Consider the following 23149-nt stretch of genomic DNA (forward strand, 5'->3'; position numbering starts at 1 on the left):
CTTATGTTTAATACATCATCAACGTGTCACCCCCTCTTTTGATTCTAATCTCCTCTCCCCTTCTCTCCCTATTAAAGGTTTGTTTAGAACATCAAGACCGTCCTGACCTCTGGTCTCAGTTCGTTTTTGCTGGAAATGAGTTTTAAATGGATTTAAATCACCGTTTGGATGTAAACCTTTTGCCCGGGGGTACTCCCTATAATATCCTATACGGGGAAGTTCCGCCCGAAAGAGGTAACATCAGGGTTCCGACATCATGTCACAGCGTAGGGAATTCACGAGTTGAAGTGTATGAAAGGTGTAAAAAGAAATCTTTCATTTTAAGTATTTACAGCTCGTTTGAGTAAAATCTCTCGAAAAGACGCGCCCTAAGGCTATTTTATTTTGATTGACTAAACGTTACCCAAAAATGACAAGAGGACCTTCCTGTTTTAACGCTGTATCCCTTATTGAGTAGGTTAGTTAATGGGGTACTCTTTTTCGGCTCCTGATGTAAGGTATACGAAAGGGGTACCTTTTGTCAAAAAATGGTATGATTATAAAAGGGTAAGGGGTGGACCGCGGGGCGAAGCCTCTTCCCTGAGTAGGACCTTCCTCCCCGTGACCTTTAGTCTGCTACACAGCCGTTTTTAGTGTCGTCACGCAATGCTCCTCCCACAAGTGGGGAGGAGCGTTGCGTGACGACACTAAAAACGGCTGTGTAGCAGACTACGTGACCTTATGCCATTAAAAAATAACAACTTCCTCAACAAAAGCGGAAGTTTGAGGTGTGGGGAATGTGATGACTGTAACTTACCTGGGAAATTCCCAGGACCCGAAAGTGAAATTCACGAGAAACCGAAGTAGTAATTGTGACGCAAATGAGAGCCAGATTATATTCCCATTCTAAGAGAAATCTTGATGGCCCCTCACAAGTTTCCCTTATTTATGTGCCAAAGATTGATTCGATTCGACGTAATTTTCTTCTGTCACGTGTGTCATGGCACTACGTGCCTCAAAAAAAAACAAAGATAACAATCTCATATCAGTTATATGCATGAAGAGGTTGGAACGTGCCCCCTAAAAGACAATCCAAATGGATTTGAAAACCCCCCATCGCCCTAATAAGTATGCGATTTGGTAAGAAAAGAGGAAACAAACCTCTTTTTTTGTTGCGTACAAGTCAAGACGCACCCTTCCCTACTTGGTAGAAACCTAAACACCGAAGTGCCTGCTGGGTAATATACTCAAAGATGGCGGTGAAATAGATTTTGTGAGCTGTAATCTCCTTACTTTGTTGCTCTGCAGTGGAATCATAATGTGATCGGTTTATGTTAGAGTAAGGGTAAGTCATGTAGTAATCATTTTTTGTTGTAAAGTAAATATTTTTTTGAGCACACAAAGGGTTTGCGTCGATTTTGAAATGATACCGCTGAAGGTAAGCTTACTGAAGCTTAGTAAAACTTGATCATGTTCGGACGCGCGAACGTAACTCATCAGACTTTTCTTTCGATCAAATAGATTTTATTTTACCAGGATATAAACTAATGTGTTATTTCGTAGACCATGGTAGTTTCGGAAATTTGTTCAGGCTCGTTTTAAAAGGATATACTCATGACCTCCAAACGAGTAGACCACTTCCGTTCGGCGAATTCCATGCGCGAGCAAATATTTTCGCGGGCTTCTTGACACGAAAACACACAGTCTAAATTTAATCTAGGAATCTGATTAAGTTGCCAAAATTCCAAGAAGCTAATGAGGAAAAATTTTAACTCCCAATTGTTTAATACGCTTTGTTGCTTCGTTAAGAATGAGTTGTTTCTCTTGGAAGAAAGATTATTTGCATTTTAAGGAAATGAACGTGAATAGTATTTGTACGTGTAGCTTACGCCTTGTTTGTGCTAAGGAAGTTATATATGAACGTCAAGCGAGAGAGGGATAAACAGAAAACGAAACCCACTCAGTACGGCTGTTATATAAATAGTATGTGGCCTATCAAGATAATCTTTTTGCTGGCTGTCAGAGAAATTTTATTTGTGCTGGAGCTTATGTTCCTCAGCACAATCCTCACTGAGGAAGTAATGCTGACGTGAGCTTATAATTTAAACGATCTCTCTGAAGTTACCGTTTTTCGTTTTTTTGCTAGACTGCATGGCATTCAAAAGCTCTATGAATGATAACTACTTGGAGACCATTCCCCTTTTAGAACGCTGTATTTATTTTTATTTAAGCAGCTGTTCTTTATGGAATTGATCAGTCAGATACATTGGCGACGCGAAGAGGGTCACGCACGAATATGCATAATTTGATTATTTCTAGAAATTAAGCTATTTAAAAACGGCAAGTCTTACATTTGTACAGATTTAATATCAAGTTTTTCATTTGCTCATATTTAATATCATTTTTTTTCTTTTGTATGTTGTAGATCTTGATAATTTTTTCTTGATGATCCACGACTTGCATAATAATATTATGCATTTTCTGCTCACCAGTTCCTCATCCATGTATTTAAGCTTAACAGTCTTCCAAAACAGAACTTGAATCAGATGATCTCTTGGAAATTATGGTTTACAGATTCAAATAAAAATTTTGCAAACTTATCATTTTTCTATGAAATATTCAGAGATCCAAAATGTCTTAATTTTTCCAGAAGAGTGGACACAACTACTGGAAATATTGCTTTTGGGAGGTGTTAATTGAATTTGGATTATTGCTTTTGACATTTAGATACATATCAAACAATGACTCAAATGGCTTTTTAAAAACCCAAGGGTAGTCTTAAATACACTCTAAAAAGAATGAAAAGGCAAATTTACTACATTTTTATAATATTACAAATTGTGCAGCATTGAAAGTGCTTACAGGTTTTTCTGTTTTTGTTTTTTGAGACAATTTGGCATTGAATTACATTATGTCAAGTCAATATCATCTTAATTTGCATCGGACATTATGACTTCCTTGGGGTAAATGAGCAGCTACAGGACTAAAAAATGTGAGCAAAGCAAGCTGAGGATCAATGTGATAGACCTCAAGCACATAATTAAATTAAATGTCAGAGCTCTGGCTCTATAATTACAGCCCGCAGATCAGAAATATTTTTCAAAGTTGCCATTATAAAATTTTTAGAATATTGGAATTATCAAAATTTTAATGTAAAATAATATTTATATTTCAACTGCTAATCTTAAATCATCTGAAAGAAATGAAAAACATAACAAAGATTTTGATAACATATTTCATGATGCTTTCAGCATAATTGTTTTATCCTGAGGGTTTTCACCTTTTGTAGGTTTCATGCATAACATTTGTCTTGATTAAGGCTTCCCTTCTTATCAGACACAATGGATGCAGCTACAAGTGAAAACAAGTTAAAAAAGATTGCACAACTGAGAGCACAGCAATTTAAGATCAGAGAGGAATGTATCACCAGAGCAAGAAGCCCAGCTGGGCAGCCTGTGGCTTATCAGAAAGTGAAAGAAAAATCTAATATCAACAGGCGTTCTCGTGTGATGTCAGATCCAGACATACCAGGCTCTCTTGTGATATTAAATGCCAAAGGATTATTTCAAGGCAAGAATGGTAATGTATCAGTGAGTAATCAGGAAAGACATTGTAAGTCTGTTAGCAAGATGGATAAAGGCACTACAAATAGGCCTGTATTTTGTGATCCCTCAATTAGCAGCAAGGAATCCAAAGTGAGTGACCTGAAGAAGAGGTTTGAAGCTGTTTGTCAGCATGATATTGAAAGAGACAAATTAAAGAGTGAGGGTGAATTTTTGAATCCATTACACAAGATAAATCAGCGCTCAAACACAAGTGGCAAATCAAGGAATGTTCAGAGAAACGTTAAGGAAGTTTCCAGTGGTGGGTTTGATTCTCCAAGGGATAAAGGAGCAACTGAAACTGATTTGGCAAATCCTTTGCAGAAAGCTAGTCAGGGATTTGCTTCAGTGACTGTCAACAAATCAAAGAAACCTGTTCAGAAGGACACTGAAAAGCCCCTCACAAGTGAAGCCAAAGAATTTGACAGCTTAAAAGACAAAGATAAAGGTGATCTTTCAAACTCAAATCCTCTGGACAAAGTTAATGAGGTTTTGGTTTCAAGAACTGATCAGAAATCAAAGGCAAATATACAGAAAAAGCTTGAAAATGTTCTTCATTCCACTGATGTATTGATTAAAAAATCAACTTCACCTCCAAATGCAAATGCTGTTATTGCTGATTCTTTTTCAGCAGAACAGTTGACAGAGTTAGAAATGAAGAAGAAACCGCCAGATAGACCTCCACCAAGACCCCCAAAGAAAGATCCTTTGAAACATTTGAAGAGTGATTCTAACCCCATGCCACTAAGTGAAAATCATGAAGGAACAGCAAATCTGCATGTTCAAGAAGGAGAGAGTATGGAGGAGATAATTCAGAATGAAAATGAGGTTCTACAGCGGAGGTCAGAAAGTGAAGGTGTTGTGAATGGTAATGTTGAAATTAATAGCAATGATGAAAATGGTGATAATGATGATGATGATGACGACAATGAATGGGACACCGACTTTGATGATGACATTGACGATGAGGAAGAGGATAGAATAAAGCGGGATTCTCAGTCAAGCCAAGAGAGTTCAGGCGATGGAGAATCTCTTGTAAGTTAAATGTCTCATTTTGATTTACAGTAGTTAAATTGAATTACAGTTTTAAATGCTTGCATGGTGATACAGTGTACCATTATTTAATAAATATTTTAAAGTACATTACTCTGCAAAAACAAGCTGCAGTAATGGTTGTAGGGGTGAATTATATATGTTGTAGGTAAAAATGAAGCTCAGGTTACAATGGCTTGAACCTAGTCTGATTCTCACTTTCATTTGTGTTTCTAACCCGTATTATTCACTATCGTGAATAATGATAGGGTCGGTAGACAAAGGAAAGTGAAATCAGCTTAGGTTGAAACCATTTTAACCTGATTTCATTTAGGCCTACAATATATATACTGTAATGAAAAACTGATGTTCAACTGAAGTCAAGGGCAAACCTATACCTATGCCCAGGTAATTTATAAATTCATGATGGGTTTGAATGTATTTACATGTTATGTAAATTATGTTTTGGTTAATTTATTTTTAGATTCAATTACTAACCGCTGAGGTGGGATTTCATTTATTGATTTATTCTTAACTTTAACTCTGTGTTCCTGAGATTTAACCAATACAAAAATATGTAGGTCCTACTGATTTTTTTTTTTATAATTTGTAAAACCAAAAACACTGCATAGCATATCCATTGTTATTGTAAATTTCTTTATTCATTGTTCTGATTGCTCTAATTGTTCTCTAATTCTTGATAATTTGACTTCATTTAGTTTGACTTCGCTCTAAGTGTGTATAAATTTTTAATCTAAAGTGTGTACATGTAATATGTAATGAAGATGTTTTAAATTATTGTCTGGTGACTGGTTGTGGCACTTTTTGGCCTTGAGGAGGCTAGAAAATTAAGGGTTTTAACTGTTAAAACTAGAAATACATATCTTGCAATAACTTAAATTTCAAGATCACTATGGATTTCACAGGTTCAGAGCTCTGGGCTCCTATAATAAGTTATTTTTCCAAGAGCACAGCTGTGCTGATTTGCAATAAAATATAGATCACCTGAGTTTAATTTGCTATCATGCATAGCTGTTATTCAGAATGTGAGAGGTCATCCATACTACTTGTAATGATGATCCTGCCCTTCACTCATAAGCTGCTTAAGATGATTTTTTTTATCTTCAACAGCGACAGAAAAGAGTTAATAATAGAAGTTGAATTAGAATACTGTTACAAGATCAATATCAGGGCTGTACACTAGCAGCGCCTGGTGGGCCCTGGTGCCTAACTTTTGCTCCCGGGCGACTAGAACATCTTAGTTTTTTTCATACAAATTGTATGATGGGCACCCTAGTTTTTACACTGCAGTTTTAGAGCAACGGTCTCCCTTTTATTTTCCCTACAGCAGAGCGTTGAATATTATACTCCATGTGGTTGCATTGTCATGCTACAGCTCCCTTTCAGCGTGCAATCACCTCTCGCTGATAATGCTGTATATTTGTCTTCTTTTCTGCCACACTATATCAGAAGCTTTGTATTACTGGTCACTACAGCAACATTAAAAGCATTTGGCATATGTCCTTTAATGTGTGCTACTCCAACTTGTGATGCAACAGGGTAGAAAATTATCAGGAGAAAATGTTGTAGTTCAAAGTTATTTGATTATCATTGCCATACATGAATGGACCAGACTGCTTCAATAGTTTATGGGCTAAGCTCATATTGGTTTTTTAAAAACCATTCAATTATGTTGTAGTCTTTGTGGTTTGATATCTTGTATTATCGCTGGGATTGAGCACTATGTTTACAAATGAACAAATGTTGACAAAACAAAGAAGCTAAGTTTGTAGGTCCTTTTATGGATGTTTACTTGTGTACTCTCCTAAAGTACAGCATTTAAATGGCTAGTTGGATTTGTGGATTTAAAGTAATCTTATTATAATGAATCTAGTGGCAATTTATTTGAGAACATTATTAGTATTGATATGTAAATTAAAACAGTTCGTGATATTTTTTTCACCATTGGTTTTGAAGATGTTATATGTCATGTCATTGATATAGTCAGTTTTAAATCATTTCTTTAATACTTCTTTTTATTAATGTATTTTGCAACTTTTGTGATAGGAATTTCCAGATGCCATATCCAAGAAACTTTACAATATTGCCTCAGAAATTCTCACTACAGAAAGAGCGTAAGAGCCATCTTTGTCACATTTTGGGGGAATTTAATTGGGTTAAAGATAAATTACACATGTTGATTAGGTGCATCTTCAAGTAGCCACTTCTAATTTTTTACTTTGTTTATTTTTTTTTTTTAAATTCAGACATGTCGCTAACCTGGCACCATTTTGGGTGGACAAATTAACCAGAAAAGCTGTTGCAGATACCTTATATTGACTTTATATTTCTTTAATAATTATTGCTTTGCACATCTTTCACTACAAAATGAGAGTTTTTAGTATTTGAACAGACATCATGTCCAACTGCAGGCAACATTTAGTCAGACATGGGCATATTTAGCAAATCATTGTCCAGTGACTGGCATGTAAGTTATTTGCAGCTCTTTGGTTGTGCATACTGTTTATAATCTTGCTTTATCTAACAGGTACGTCCGAAGACTAAATCTCTTAGATCAGGTAAGAATTATGCTCAGCTCCCCTTTTAAGTTATTGTTTTACTTTTGCTAATTAGAGTAAAAATTATTAATATTTTCTGGAAAGCCTAAATGGGCCATTTTTCCTTCCTCAGCTTAATTATGGGAAAGGAAGGAGTTGGAGTCGGAGTCGCAATCAAGCATAGTTCTAACTTTACGATCTCAGTAGTGAAAACAGCGTTCTGATTCTGCCTACGACTCCATCGCTTACTATCAAGTGAAAACTAGATTGTCAGAGTCGCAAGCAGAAGCAGAAGAATTAAACCAATCACAAAGCGTGGGAATGTGGATTGTGATTGGTTTATTCTTCCGCTTCTGCTTCTGCTTCTGACTCTGACAATCTGGTTTTCACTAGATCGTAAGCAATGGGGTCATAAGCAGAGTTGGAAGAAAATGGAAAAGATTTGATTCTTCCTACTCCAATTCCTTCACACTCTGCTTACGACTCAGATTTTTTATTTTCACTGAATCATAAGCGCTCTTACAACTGTGCTTACAACTCCAATGCCAACTCTGTCGCTAGTGAAACTAGCCCTCAGAGACCATAAACCCTTCATAGCCATCTCATGGGTGTGAGTGGTGAGAAGGGAGAACACATCAGACTTACCAACACATTTGACTAACATTCATGTGATTCTTTTTGTCAGGTGTTTTACATGAGATTGAACAATGAATGTTGTGCCAAAGGAGTTATACCATTGGAAGCTTTAAATGATATTTTCTCAAACATCCAAGCAATTCATCAACTCCACAGAGATTTTCTCTTGCCAAAACTGGAAGGAAGGATGAAAGAATGGTAAGATTGTTTACCCTGCACACTTGTTTTAAGCTCCCAATTTTACAAGCACCAATTTAGGTTCAACAGGCATCCACCTGGCTGTAGCCAAGCTTCATTTGTAACCAGATCAGACAAAAGTGTCAGCGTTGAAACTGTTAGTGCGTGAGCAAGCAGTAAAACTTGCTGATTGCATTTCTTACATTATGATTGTAACATGGCTGAAAAAAAAGTAAACATGCTTGGTGATATGTGATGGTGTTACTTAATTGTTTACAGGTAAACAAAGAAAAGGTTATGGCAAACAGAAATCACAATTCACAAGTTGAAATGTTATCTGCATTCTATTGTCTTAGCAGGGTTGTCAGAAAATTTTGAAGTAGACGGCTGAGTTGTCAGAGTAAGCGGCCAGTCCAGGGATATTTTATTTAAAAAACGCCCACCGTAAAGAAATGCCAAATGCCAATACTAACCAAATAGGCTGCGTTTTTAGCTGGCAGCCGACTACTTTTGACAACCTCGTCTTAGATTATTTTACTTGACTTCAGAAAGATAAAAATTTGACTTCTTAAATATCACTGTACAATATAATTTTTTCCAAAGGTCAACAAACAACCAGATTGGAGACATACTAAAAGGACTTGCTCCTTTCTTGAAGGCAAGTTTTACTTGTGGTTTAAGTGTAGCACGTGTAACATCTAACATCTTTACAGTATTAATGTCTTGTTTTCCATTATTGTAGTGTTGTTAAACTCATCACCAATAGATAAGCTTTCAAACTCCAAGTGTTTAGATAGCAAGATGGTAACCATAGCAAGCAAGTAAGCTGGAACTCCTGTAACTGAACTCACAAGGCAATAACACCCTGGCAAGTCAGTGGAATAATACTCATCTGTGCCAAACAATGATTACTTATGACCAAGACAGAGCAATTGTGGGTGGGTGGGTGAGGGGAAAGTGCGAGAATCAGTGCTTGATCTGCAAAGACCAGTGGAACTTGTGAGAACAAGGCCACATACCCTGCAAATCATGTGCTCTTCCACTGTACACATTGCTTTATGGTTAACTTTACCCAAGATTGCCTCTTGCACATCTTAAGTATGGCTAACCTAGCCTGAATTAGTCACAGGGAGTAGACAGGGTACTAGGAAGTGTCCCCACCCGTGTTTTCCCACCCTCCCAAGGACAGATTCTTTCTGCGATGCATTTGTAATACTTTTGTTAAGCCTTGAATGTTAAACTGCTCTTTTGTCTTTCTTCAGATGTATACACTTTATGTTGGAAACTTTGACAAAGCAACCGAAACCTTATCAACCTGGACAAAGAAATCACCAGCCATGGCAGCTGTGATTGAAGAAATTCAAGTAAGCTTTTAATTTTTTTCCTGCATAAGACTTAACTGTCCTACTATAAACAAGTTGTTAATAATCAGAACTAGTTATTTATTAGCTCAGTCGGTAGAGCACTCGACTACAGAGCGGGAGGTTGTGGATTCGATTCCCGGGGACCGGACCAATACTCAGAGTCTTAAGATAACTGAGAAATGAAGGCACTGCCTTTAACCTAAAAACGGCCAGACCTTCGCTTGGCTCGGATCGGAAAATGGCCGTGTTAAAAATATTGTCCTCAGTGAGTAGTTTATTTCTAAATACATTGACACTCAAGTAAATTGCATTTTTTAACATTTTAGAAAAGCAAGGAGTGTGAAAATCTTACTCTTCAGCATCACATGTTGGAGCCAGTTCAGCGAGTTCCTCGCTACCAGCTGCTATTAAAAGGTTAGTTTGGGGCAGGTATCTTGAACAGGTCACTGTTTTACAAATGAATAAACAAGACCAAAAGTGTCTCCTAGCCTGAATCCCTATTCATTTTTTTTTCTTTATGGAGAGGAAACTATGTGGTTTAGTTGATTAACTAAAAAAAGTGACCGGTTATCGTGGCCTGTGGAATGTGACCCGTACACACAAAAGAAACCTCTTCGTTAGTTTTGCCGACAGTGGACCAATTTCGTTTGTGCATGAAAAATTGCATTCGTGGTCTGATACAGGATAAGAGACCCAGGTTTGCCAACTTCTAGACATCAGCAGAGTGTTCCTCTAAATAGACCTGGCAAATCTGACAGTTGTCAGAAATTGTATCTCGAAGGTCGAGCTGGCGTTCTTCTTTCCCCTTTCCTCTTTCCGAGGCTAGCCTCCCTCACAATTCTTTTTAAGAGAAGAATTGGGCAGGTGGTAGTATTAAATACAACTTCCTAAAAACGACTGGCAGGGAGCTTCAGGCTCGTTTGCTTAGTGCACATTCTTCGCCTTCCATTTCTTGATTTTATTAGCTGTAGGTCAATAGGCCATCTCCGAGTTCTTAAAACTCTTACTTTCAAGACAAGGCGAAGTGTAAAAACTTTGTTATGAGGAGTTTAATTTGCATGAGAATAAAAATTCATTTTCATATCATTGGCTTCGCACTTAGCCTCGCTTCGAAACAGAGGCTTGGGGTAACTCGGAAATAGCCTTTTGGACATATGAGCAGTCGAAGCAAGAATAACCGTGATTTAGCATAGATTTGACCTTTATCTCTTGGATGAAATTTTTGCACTAGAAAAACGTTTCAAAAAAGGGTGTTTGGCCAGCTTGTTACACGAAAGAATCTTACAGTGTGGCCATTCAAATCAAACCTCTTATTCAGCACTGAATACTTTACGTGTTTGCTTTATTGAAAACGGATTTTGTGGTTTTTTTTTTTAATTTGACTGGAGAATCAAAGCTACAACTTTTGTTTCCTCTTAGATTACCTCTCAAAACTTCCAGCAGATTCTGGGGACTTGAAGAATACCTCAGGTACGTAGTAAATATTTGCGTTAAACACATAAACCTTGTTGTGTTCTTTGCTCCCTCGGCTTAAATGCTTGCGGGCCTCTTTGCTCTGCTAACAATGTATGAACTTTGGTTACTGTAATCTTTTTAGATGCACTGGAAATAATCGCCGAGTCAGCTAGACATGCCAACGACAGCATGAAAAAAACGGTAAATGAAAAAACCATGAATAATATTGTTTCATTCTAAGCGTAATTCCTCCTCTTGTTCAATTTTCAGGGCGCGTCCAATTGACACGGTTAACGAGATTTTTTAACAAATTTTCTACGTATTCTTATTCGGGAATACAATACGCCGATCAAAGGAACGAGCCCTTAATATGTTTTCAATCCAGTTAAGTGTATCTATTGATTGGAAAAAAAAAAAAACGAAAAAGTCTTCATTATCCTTTTTAAAACAATCCAGGTTACCCAAGTGTCAACTCTGCTATTAAATTTCCTCACTCTAGTGTATTTCCCTTGTGAAAACAGGAACGATTCAAGATTCTTTTGGAAATTCAGGAGAGAATAGGAGATGATTATCCTCTTATAACGGCAAGCCGGGTTAGTACCTATCAAACCAAGATTGCTACGTCCATTGAACTTAGCTTGTATTTAAAGAAAGTGGCCCTTTAAGTTGCTGCATGTTTGAATTGTATTATTATCATTATCATTATCAGCATCTTCATTATTATTATTATTATTATTATTATTATTATTATTATTATTATTATTATTATTATTATTATTATTATTATTATTATTATTATTATTATTAATATCAGCTTAACTTCCCATGTTGCCTTGCCCACTTAGGCAAACGAAGATAAAATCTCTGTACGGCACTCAACACATAAAGTCATAAGTGCGCCGCAACCAGCGCTGAAAGAATGAATTGTGACAAGCAACGACTTTGAATTAAATTGTTTTCGTTGTTTTTCCTGTCTAGGAATTAGTCATGGAGGGAGAATTCAGAAAAGTAGCAGCAAGGACAACAGACAGTCATCAAGAAAGAACTCTTATGCTGGTGAGCGCCAGAATTTTATACAATGAAAAAAACACTTTGCAGTCATGATTATCACTTTGTTTTAGCACAGAGTTGATCAAATGAAAACACAAAGAGGCGGTCCGCACCCAAACGATCGCGGGCGGGATTTGGCCGCTAATCTGTGACGTCACAGATTTTGCTGTGTTCTCCACTCAGAGACTTTTGGCGGAAAAATAGGGAAAGTTGTCATTATTGTACCTACGCAACAGGGCAGGAGTGGAATGAGAAGATGACAAACCTTGCGTAACGGGCGTGATAAACATTTTGTTTGGAAAAAACGTTCATTAAACTTCACCTTTACAGCAACAGATCTTTTTGTAGAAGACCAAAATACAGTAAAGTGAAGGTCACGACAAAACACCGAAGTGAAAGCCCCGTCACATTTGTCACACACAAACGCTCTGCTGTCCTCTTCTTCCTACCGTCATTTTGCGTAAACTTACTATTGCTAGATGTGTCGTGACCTCGAAGTAGGCAAAGACGGTGCGCCCTGATGGAAGAAAAAAATTCCAGCCATAACAAACTTTTTTATTTTGCATTCCTTAGTTCAATGACGTTCTTCTTTGCTGTGCCAAGTTTCCTGGAACAAACAGATTTAAAGTGAAAGTGGAGATGGACTTGTATGGAATGGAGGTGGACTCTGTAGATGAAGAGATTGAGGTGGAAAATGCTTTTCGCATCACCAGCAAGCAAAGGGTGATGGACTTCACCGCAGCGTCCGGTGACGCAAAGTGGACATTCATAAACAAAATTGAAGAGACAATAAACGAGCTTACCATTAAACGCGAAAGCTATCGAAGGGGGAGCAAGATCGAAGTCATTCAAGAGGGGGACCTGGGCAAGAAGGCGCCGGCCTGGGTACGAGATGAAGCAGTGAGCATGTGCATGCTATGTGACGTTTTGTTCACAAAGTTTCGGCGGCGACACCACTGTCGCGCCTGTGGAAGGGTGGTCTGTGGACATTGCTCGAGCTTCAAAGCCGCTCTGGAATACAAAAATGGAAAGTTGGAGAAAGTCTGCCAGTGTTGTCATAAAGTTCTTGTGACAGGTTCCAGCGAAGAGAAAGCTAAGGAAGCTGTGGCAAAAGGAAACAGTATACTTAAAATCGGTAACGCGAATATTTGGCAAAGTGGATATTTAAACTTTAAAGTTAAAGGTGACAAAGGATGGCAAAAGCGGTGGTTTGTCCTGACGAGTGAATTTGTTCTGCTCCGTTACAAAGCAAAGAAGGTAAGGTTCTAAGCTTTTATCTTTTAGTAAAATCCAACTAGTGGTCTATTATCAATGCTGCGTTCTGATTGGTTGAGGTACTACTAGGCTATTTGTTATAGCCCACTAGTAGCGAAAACCGCGGCCTTTTTGGTGGCAAAAAAGGCTTAAAGTCTAGCTTTTAACCAGCTAAAAATTTTTTATTCTCGATATTTTTGACCAACTAGTTGGATTTTGCTAAAACAATTATTCATTCAGGCTCGAGGAATAATTGTTAAAAATATCAAAGGCTCCATTGGCATTGTGTAAACATTTTTTTCACATGTGCATAAATAAGTTGAAGCAAGGAGTGGTATGTCTCGTAGCAGCTCCCTTTCGTAAGATCGTCAGGATCGAGCGCTCAGTGATACGGGCGGCCATCTTGGTTTCGTACATTCATCCAAGATAGCTGCCCGTGCATCAAGGCTCTTGATCTCGATGATCTCACGAGAAAAAAGAAGTCTGAACAGCGTAACCCTTACCCTGCCTCCTGATCTTCCCCACCCAGCCCCGCCACGAATTCGCACATTTAAACTTGCGCTTCCGACTCGAAATAGGCAAATCAAGTATATATCACTCGTTAAGGAGCACAGTTTCATCTGCTTCTTGGATAACCGTTCCTAGTGACATATGTTTAGGAAAACAGGGAGAATTGTGAAAATGAATGTTGAACCGTCACTTATTTTTCTGGAGAGTACGTTTTACGCCGGGAAATGATTATTTGTCTTGAATTTTTTTTTAAGGACAGTGTCATTTCGGAAAGGAAATAGTTATTTTCCTTGTCACAGAAAAGGGACAGTGTATTAAGTTACAAACTGTTGTCTTGGCCGTGACTCTCCTTTTCATTAAAGAAAAATTCTTCTAAAAACTCATGGCAAAAATTTATCGTCGTGAGCCATTAGTTTGGATCATCCGTGACGTCAGTCCTACCAAATTAGCGGGAAATTCAAGTGGCTGGAATGTTAAGCGTTTTGCCAGTTTCTTTCTTTTAAAATGACCCCGCCAATACTTTTATAGTTTAACCAATGTAGTTTTTTTATTCCTTGACGCAGGACAGTAAAGCAGAATCAAACCTGCCTCTTCCAGGTTACACTGTTGACAAACCTACTTTGGTAAGTAGATAAGTTAGTTTTGTGGTTGGTTGGTAGGCAAAGTCTCAAGAGACAATGCTTGTGCGCCCTTGTCAATCCGTGGCGCTGCTGCAACATCTTTTGCGACTGCGGTGTAGGCCAATGCGCGAGTGGCAGTCCCTTCTGCACTCGGCGCAGATGAAGTTAGAGGAGGAGAGAGTGCAAGTGTTTTTGCGGCGAGCGCGCTTCTCTTCCGCTTTCTGTTGACATTTCTCCAGTTTTTATAGCTGCCTTTATTCAGTTACGTGTACATAGAGTCAGTTCAGCGATTTACCCTAACCTTAACTGTAGCAATGTGGTGTATGTCCCACAACCTAAAGACAGTTTTTCTGAATTTCCTTCAAGGCTGACGAAGTGGACCGCAAAAATGTGTTTAAGATGCATCATAAGAATCTCAGGGTTCATTTTTTTCAAGCAGAAAGCGAAGAAAGTATGATCAGGTATTTACTTTAGTTTTATTTTATTAGCTTCGCCGAAGGAACAAACAAAAACGCCATACAACGTAATTAAACTAAAGAGGGGGGTCGGCAGGGACACCGCAACAGAATAAAACGAGTGTGAAATGTTAAGAATGACAAAATACAAGAAAAGAGACTAACTACATACAACAAACGATCGGACGAGATAGCGGACGGACACTATTATATTTTAAACAAACCAATACGCTACTTGTGAACGCGTAATTACCTTTTCATTCAGATTTTATGATATATTTTTTTGTTTACAATGTTATTCAAACTAGTTGCTTCTTCTTTTTAGAAAAAAGTAGCCGAGCTCTGTGAGCAAAGTAGCCAACGCGTTTCGTCGGCTGTCGGTGCTTATTGAAACCCCTGATTAAGGTTTAGTGATTATCACGACAAAACAAGCAAGTAATAGCCCTGTCACCGTTGTCACACTCGAGTGTTTTGCCGTTGTCTTCTTTCTGCCGTCCTCTCGTGTAATAGACAACTATTCTGGATGAGGTTTTAGTGATATCCGCAATTATTTAAGGTTGAGGTAAGTGTTATCAGCCAAGTCGCAGGCCGGGGTTGATAACATTTGCCGAGACCTTGATTATTCCGGATATCACAAAATCCGAATCTAATAATTGTTTTATTATACATTGTTTTGAAATAAATAACGACAAACTCGGCACCTTCTGATATTGCTCTTGAAAATCACGCATTGCGCACCCCAAGTTATCTGCTAGCAGACAACTATAGTCCACTCCCGATAACTCAGACCTTCTAGGGAAATCGAAAAAAGTTTGAGTTATCGGGAGTTTGAAACAAATAACCGGAAATAAGAAAATAAGTAACTGGATGGGGAGAGAATCCAACAAAAAGCAACAAAGTATACAGGAATGGACATTGAATTTGCACTGGAGTGACAAAAAAGAAAAGACAAAGAATTGACACGGTTTCTTTGAAAATGTCTCGGACTTCAGCACACAGTTTTCTTTTTCCTGGCTTGTCACGCGGTTATAACATGTTTCGAGTTATCGAAAAATCATAATAGAAACGATCTGAAGGGAAACAAAAATTTCGAATTAGTAAGGGTTCAAATTATCGAGGGTAAAATTACAGTAAATGTATGAAGGAAATCCAGGAGAAATCGACTTTGGTTCGAGTTAGCTCGAGGTTCGAGTTAGCGAGGGTTTGAGTTAGCGAGGGTTCGAATTACCGAGGGTAAAATTACAGTAAATGTATGAAGGAAATCCAGGAGAAATCGACTTTGGTTCGAGTTAGCTCGAGGTTCGAGTTAGCGAGGGTTTGAGTTAGCGAGGGTTCGAATTACCGAGGGTAAAATTACAGTAAATGTATGAAGGAAATCCAGGAGAAATCGACTTTGGTTCGAGTTAGCTCGAGGTTCGAGTTAGCGAGGGTTCGAGTTAGCGAGGGTTCGAATTACCGAGGGTAAAATTACAGTAAATGTATGAAGGAAATCCAGGAGAAATCGACTTTGGTTCGAGTTAGCTCGAGGTTCGAGTTAGCGAGGGTTCGAGTTAGCGAGGGTTCGAATTACCGAGGGTAAAATTACAGTAAATGTATGAAGGAAATCCAGGGAAAGTCGACTTTGGTTCGAGTTAGCTCGAGGTTCGAGTTAGCGAGGGTTCGAGTTATCGGGTATCGATAACCTGTAGTTTGCGCTGATTTCCAAAATTAACTGTAGGCTTTTAGCCAGTGAGAAGATAGATGGTGAGTACAAAGTACAATAATCTCAATAATTATTCGGTGTTTCGTTAGGTGGATGGAACTGCTAACACAGGCGACCAGGGCTGAAGAGATTGACGTCAACATGCTTCAAGTCAAGAAGAAATATGAACGATCAAACAGCAGTTAATGTCACACTTTACGTGGATGGATGCTTAAAGATGTTCAACGGATATTGAGTTGAGTCCACGAATAGAAGTTTCATATCCACAAACGGCTCTTCAGAGAGCAAAGAAGTTAGGTTTAAACTCAGTTCTCTTGTGGCGCTACTGTACATGTAGCTGTACCAGCCCGTGTGAACACAACCTTTTTCCCTTTTTCTCCACAAAGGAGTCCGGTCCCCGGCTATAGGTCGACAAATGAGCGATGGTTATGTCATGTGATCCTGTTTCCAGTCTGGTCGGGTTATCGTTGAATAGGTCTCAGACTACAGGAGCGATTGTCGCACTGTGTTTGACGTCGAACGAGGAGCAAAGCTAAATGCTGAGGAGCCTGTAAAACAGGTGCTATTTTGTCGCGTTTTTTTAGGAGAGCGAGGAGCGCCAGACTCGCGCGACCTGCTTTCCCCTGTTGTGCGTGTTTGGTGCTCCTCGTTTGCTTCGCGTTTCTCTGAAAAACGCAGAAAACTAACGCCTGATCTGCAGGCTAAATGCCGAGAAAAGCTAGACTATTAAGAGCGCATGCTCGCTTTTGATTAGCGGTCGATACTTTTCCAAGTCAAAAAGGCCCTCAAAGGGACACTGACAAAGGGCACGTTCGTCACGCAAAAATTAACTTAAGCTAGACCTTAGTAAGTAGGGTGAACCATGGTTAGATGGAGACTTTTTGGTGAACTAATCTTAGGATTGTATTTTTAAAGTTATAAAATTCTTTACCGCGTCGCATAATGCTACGATTGGTTACGCTTAGACGTTTAAGAACTGAAGTAGCTCTGAAATCAAGTGTCAAACAAGACTCCAGACTTCTGCTCCCAGTGACCCTATTTATTTTCCCTTCAGTCACTAGGTGACTTTTTGTTTTATTTTGAGATTACTGTGCAAATCTGTCAGACTAGGTTGAGTGAACGCTCCAAATCTTTGTTTTTTGTTCTACGTGGAACGTTATTCGTCATTTGCATATCTCCCCTAATACACATCCGGGTGATTGGGCTGTTTTGGAATAGCACTGGCTATAAATAGGATTCACAACGTTTCCAAGTATGGTTTTGGCTGGTCAGAATGGCAGCACCTAGTAGCTTGGTAAAGTGTTGCCTAGCAATCATTCAATCCTTTTGTACATCAAAATCGAGCAAGCGAAAGAAAGGTTCTGGATGCAGGGTGGTTGTAGACTACCCTTGAGCGGGCAAGACGTGGAGAAAGCTGTTGTTTTGTATACTACAAGAAGGAAATAAGACAACTCGAGGTTCGTTCTGACTAAATTTTATTTAAACAATAGAAAAACACCTTCTATTTAAACTTTTTGTATAAAGTTTTTAAAGAACCCTTGTCTGTAAAGTCAACCTTGTCATTGCCTCATTTTAGACTAACAGGAACCTTGCAGGAGACGATTTCCGATAAAAGAGAGCTTAAGCAAAGACGTTTTTGAGCAACACACGTCAACCAAAAGAGAGGACTTTTCCCTTTTAACATGCCTTGATACTACTAAATTTGTATTGGTAGGAGGTTCCTTTACTTTTAAAAAGACGATTTGCTCGAGAATGTAGACAAAACCACTGCCAAAGAATATAAAAAGTCCACTTCCAGTTGAGGCGCATCGCACAAAACCATCTCTTCTTAAGCTCCCTAATTTACAATCACATGTAAGATTCTACAACATTAGAGACTTTTGGGGTCTACTATTACCCTACTTAAGTAATGCAGAGATATTAGTATCAAGAACATTATGAAGAGCAGAAGTTATTTTGTAACAATATATTGTTTGTACAGGTCAATATGGTTATTAACTAGATAATATTATTAACTGTAATAATTATAAAGAAGTTTTATGAGAGATGTTATTGCCTAAGGCACAGTTGTTTTTTTTTATGCTTATAAAACTGTTAGGTTGATAGGCAATGGTCTCTGCTCTTAATTTGTTTGATTTTGTAACTCATCAATCTGCATGAATGTCAACCCTTTAGGCCCTAAGAGAGACCAGCATCAAATTTCTCCATGTAATATCAATGCTATACAAAACAAATTGGTGACGAGAATTAAGGACATGATAAAACAAGATGAATCTACTTCAACAAATCCTCCCCACTTCTTTCATAAGAAACTATAGGGACAGCAAATGAGAATCTAAACTTTGATCTCAGGGCTTGAAGGGTTAATTACCGTATTTCCTTGAGCAATAGCTGGGGTAATCTTTTTTCTTTCCGCAACAAAAGGGGGCGCTTATTCAAGGTAAGACGATTATTTAAGGGAAGCGATTATTTCAAATATTGCTCAATGGAAGTCGTGCCATAACTATTTTGTTTTGTTATCCCTTATAATAAAGAAATAATCGCATCAAATAAACTAAACATGGGCTATTTTAATCCACATTTGGTCCCTTGATTAAGTTTCAATGTCAATATCTAAAGCGTCAGAGCTTGAATCATCACTCATCAGTTTTGCTTCAGCTTCATCCTCCAGATTTACTGCTATGGGTAACCCTGCAAATGGAGTAAGGGAGAGGGGAGGGGAGCCAATATTTCAAGGGAGGCGATAAATCAAGGGACGGCTATTGTTCAAGGAAATATGGTACTCTCTCCTTGGCACATACTTTCAACCTGCTTGTTAGATCATTGTATTTACTCGGCCCCCCATGGATGGTGTGCCAACTCTCTAGAATAGGTTTCCACTGAAAAGGGCGTTCTCTATGTTAGTTTTTTAAAACTCCTTACCTCAGAGATCCCGAGAGCAAAACTTTTCCCCGTGTACCCCTACCTTGTATTTCCAACAAGCCCGTTGGATTTATATTTTTATACTCTGCCCTCTCTGCCTTCTTAACAATGATCTTCAGAGAAGAAACAAAGGGATCCAGAATACATAGTAACAAAAGGTCAAAACATTTCCTCACTAAAATAATAAAAAGAACAATTAAACTGGAGTATACTTAAGGAGCTAAGTCATGCTATTTGCTTTCTTTTTAAAAAGCTAAAAAATGTCTTGGCATTAAATTCTAAAAATATTGGTCCAGTTTTGTTATTTAAGACTGTATTATGGCATTAACACTTTGTGTCGCCTGTTAAAATAGATGGCAAGGATGGAGGTGGATTGAAACTTGAAAATATTGGGCCAATGTTTTTCAATTTTTTTTTTTGGAATGCCTGCAAAAATCACCAACAAAATTAATAATATGCTTTGTACTCCCCGATGAAATTTGCTTCATACCTTTCTTGTAACTCTGCAGGAACATTTTGTATGTTGGCAAAGGTACAAAGTGATGACTTCAACACAGAACTGACCCAAGACAGCAATACCGTCATGACATGGCCCCCTCAACATCATCAACTTCATCAAATTTCATGCAAACTTTACTTTTGCGAAACTGTGGTGATTAGGACTAAGATGAAGATTTTTTTCCTTGACACAGTTTTTCACCACACCTTGATCTTTTAAAAACTGGCCTATGTTACAACCTTACATGTCTTTAAAATGTCTCTTGGAATTCTCAGAGGAGCCAAAGCAATTGGACTTGAGATACGAGGAACATTTGAACAGTGCTTCCACTCATTTTTTTCAACATCATAAATCCGCAAGAAATAGTCATGGGAACTTTCTTGGTTCCACTTCCCAATAACATAAACATTTCCTTTGAAACTTGTCACACTAAAAAAACGTGTTGGCAGAGATGTATTCTGAATCGCTGTCCACATGTTTGAAGTTGGGTCATACATTTCAATGCTTGAAGATACCTGTAAAAAATCTGAGGACTGAGGAAGAGTTATACCTCCAAATAAAAACACTCTAGCATTTAAAATTGCACCAAAAGGGAGTGTTTTCTTCTCGAGAGTTGAAGCAATTCTACACCATGAGTTCATTTTGGCATCAAATCTTTCTGCTACATCCAGTGGTTCATTGTTTGCAAAACCTCCAATTGCATACATGGTCTCCTTGTCAGCTACAGCACACACTGCAGCTCTGGAAACATTCATTGGTGCTACTTCCTGCCATAGGTTTGTATCAGGATTGTACTTATGTACAGAGCTTACAGCCTCTTCATCTTCTTCTCCACCAATCACATACAAAAACCCTTGGAAATTGACCACTGCCGCCACACGGTGTGACATAACACCAGTATAACACATCAGAGGTGCCCATGAGTTTATGACTGGATCAAATCGCTCCATTTGTTGATCAGGGCTGGGTCTGGTATAAAGTTTACCATGAGAAGCACTCACATAATAATGTTTTTTGCTCTTCGTTTTCCGTGCCATATCATACCACTTATTTTCAGCAGGAAGGTAGCAAAGTGTTCTTTTACCTACCCCAGCAACAACAAGGCAATCTTCTGTTGTTTTAAGACAGTTTCTTGGTGCTTGGGCAAAAAAGCACTCTTCAGAGCCAGAAGAGACATCTTTAACTGTATCTAAGACAAAAGCTGTACATTCATTGTCGTTGGTTACTAAAGGATGCGGAAGAATTTCATTGAAAACATAGTTGCGTGACAAGTAAATAAGACGAACATGACGAAATAATTCAAAAAATTTTTCTCGTTCTCCACTCCCCTTATTTTCCATCCACTTCACAATTGCCTGAAAAACGTCCTGTTCTCCTCTTACACTGATTTCATCGCTTGAAATCCACTTTTCCACCTCGGTGAGGGTTAAGTTCAGAAAGTCTTCATGTTCGACAACGCTGGCAAAATTTGCAAGGATAAAATCTCTCGCTTTTTCCTGTAATTCAATGCACCAATAATTCACAGCCAAATAAAATACCATTAAACAGTTTGAATAAGACAATGTCTGTATGATGAACCTGCTTGAAACCTCTTTCAAACTGGGAATCACCAAGAAATCAGCTATCTTGAACAACTCGAACGCGTTGTATTGCGTGACATCCACGTGTCCGGTGTAAAGATAATCTAATAATTCCTCGATCGCAACTTTGCTCGTATCTTCTAATCTAATAACTCCTTCTTTGCTTTCTTTCATATCGCTGTTAAGAGCACTATAGAAAAATGGGCTTGCTGCACATAGTACAATCCTGTGAGCGTTGAAGCGAGCTTGATCCTCGCCGTTGCACACCTCCAAAACAACATCGCAGAACTGCCCTTTCTTTCTTTGAATATCAAGACGTTTCATCATTTCCATGCAAAATTGTTGCATGTCAGTCTCCTTGATTGGTTCCCACGATGAATCTCTGATCAAGACCATGATAATGCACGAGTTTAAATCAGTTAAATAAGGAAATAAACGCCTTTTCCACCCACCCCACTGTGTCGAAGGGCGCGAAAAATTATACAATTGCGCATAATCTTGAGAGATCACAGCTGACACAGCTGTTCCCTGGTATGTAGCCTGGGAGCAAGTTGGAACAGGCTAGGGAGCAAGCTGGGGGAGTATCTTGAAAACAGGAAGACGCCCGAAGGCGTTTACGCGGGATGTGTTGGTGTAAGAAAGAATTACCGGTATGTTGAATGGCAATGGGAAGTTGAGTAGTGTATGCAACAAATGTGTGCAGGAGAGACGGAGATGTTCTGTTAAGGACTAATATACTAGAAGATGAGTTACAAATAAGGGTTCCTTTGCTACTCGAAACAAAATTGGAGTATGGGGTAGTTCAGTAAAAATTGCATTCCTTTACTAATGTCCTCAAAAAATGTACTTCCACATTCAACAATAGCATGTTATGTATCATACGTCCAATAACTACAGGGCTGCAAGGCTGTGCTGTAGGGAAAATTTCAGGGAGCCCTTCGGGCTCCCCAAGCATTTTAGCTGGGGTGCCCAGGCCTTAACCCATTCGCCCCTGAACCGCCCGTAACCGCCCGTGCGGATCCACGTCCTTTCTACCCTTTGTGACGTCATCAGTTTTAACGGTCAAGGACAACTTTTTCGGCTAACTTGTGCAGAGTGAAGAGATCTTTCAAACCATACCAGAATGAGCACAATTCAGTCAAGGACACCGGAGAAAGAGGCACAAAACCATGTAACATTGACCTGAAAATCTCCATGGAAATCTTGTTCCATTGCCCACCTACCTTTCCTTTGACCTAATCCTAAGATCCTAAAAGCTTTCCTAAAAACTATTCCCACCAAAATGAAGCCTACTAAATGCCCAGCAAGAGAAAAAAAAAATGAGGCAAGAAAAGCGAAAAAAGAGGGGAGGAGAGAAAGCGAAAAGTGAAAGTCAAGACTGCTGTGTCACTTTTAAACTCAAAAACTATGTCGATATTTTGCATCTGGATCAGAAGGCCATGAAGTGTACGACCTGTAAACCGGTTTGGGGTAAGTTTTAGCTCTTTATAGCACGACAGTGACCAGAAAACCACTCGACTACCTTCAAAACGCGTTTTTCGGCAAAATCTCCAGGAGCGAATGGGTTAAAGATCTTTTTAGCTGGGGTGCCAGGGCCTCCAAGTTGGCCACCCAAATTAATAAATAGGTGAGCTGTTACTTCATTATTAAAAATTAAACAAGTTATTTTCCGAACAAATCAAGCAGAATTTTGTGAATATTTTTTTTTTCATGAAAAATCACATCCCTTTGACCTCCTGAGCGTGCGAACAAAA

General features: G+C 38.6%; 2 protein-coding genes across 3 annotated transcripts; one reads left to right on the top strand and one right to left on the bottom strand.

The window, feature by feature from the left end:
- Positions 1-1071: 1071 nt before the first annotated feature.
- Positions 1072-16860, top strand: LOC140922897 (FYVE, RhoGEF and PH domain-containing protein 4-like). 2 transcript variants are annotated; one of them, XM_073372937.1, is made up of 16 exons: positions 1072-1324; positions 3299-4616; positions 6681-6748; positions 7162-7192; positions 7857-8005; positions 8588-8642; positions 9247-9348; positions 9675-9762; positions 10768-10818; positions 10946-11004; positions 11325-11396; positions 11782-11859; positions 12427-13110; positions 14181-14240; positions 14604-14698; positions 16484-16860. In XM_073372937.1, the coding sequence occupies exons 2-16, from the start codon at positions 3321-3323 to the stop codon at positions 16578-16580; spliced, it is 2985 nt and encodes a 994-aa protein (XP_073229038.1). In that variant the 5' UTR covers positions 1072-1324; positions 3299-3320; the 3' UTR covers positions 16581-16860. The 2 variants fall into 2 exon arrangements, with proteins under 2 accessions (XP_073229038.1, XP_073229037.1); XM_073372936.1 differs by having other exon boundaries at positions 1074-1324; positions 3316-4616.
- A 2127-nt stretch (positions 16861-18987) lies between these two features.
- Positions 18988-21791, bottom strand: LOC140923576 (kelch-like protein 24). Its single transcript, XM_073373652.1, has 3 exons — positions 20060-21791; positions 19360-19491; positions 18988-19085 (listed from the first exon to the last, which is right to left on the bottom strand). Exons 1-3 carry the CDS (start codon positions 21789-21791, stop codon positions 18988-18990), a joined length of 1962 nt encoding a protein of 653 aa, XP_073229753.1.
- Between the last annotated feature and the right edge of the window lie 1358 nt (positions 21792-23149).

This window comes from Porites lutea, chromosome 13 (genome assembly GCF_958299795.1).
Source record: "Porites lutea chromosome 13, jaPorLute2.1, whole genome shotgun sequence".
In the NCBI taxonomy this organism is placed as follows: Eukaryota; Metazoa; Cnidaria; class Anthozoa; order Scleractinia; family Poritidae; genus Porites; species Porites lutea.

What these genes read in the sequence shown, in the direction of transcription:
- LOC140922897 (XM_073372937.1), top strand. Translation starts at nt 3,321, where the DNA reads ATGGATGCAGCTACAAGTGAAAACAAGTTAAAAAAGATTGCACAACTG. An exon ending in TCCGTTACAAAGCAAAGAAG is followed by an intron (nt 13,111 to 14,180) that starts GTAAGGTTCTAA and finishes TCCTTGACGCAG; the next exon opens with GACAGTAAAGCAGAATCAAA. An exon ending in AGCGAAGAAAGTATGATCAG is followed by an intron (nt 14,699 to 16,483) that starts GTATTTACTTTA and finishes GTGTTTCGTTAG; the next exon opens with GTGGATGGAACTGCTAACAC.
- LOC140923576 (XM_073373652.1), bottom strand. Translation starts at nt 21,791, where the DNA reads ATGGTCTTGATCAGAGATTCATCGTGGGAACCAATCAAGGAGACTGAC. An exon ending in AAGAGACATTTTAAAGACAT is followed by an intron (nt 19,492 to 20,059) that starts GTAAGGTTGTAA and finishes TTATTATTTTAG; the next exon opens with TGAGGAAATGTTTTGACCTT. An exon ending in GGGCTTGTTGGAAATACAAG is followed by an intron (nt 19,086 to 19,359) that starts GTAGGGGTACAC and finishes CTCCATTTGCAG; the next exon opens with GGTTACCCATAGCAGTAAAT.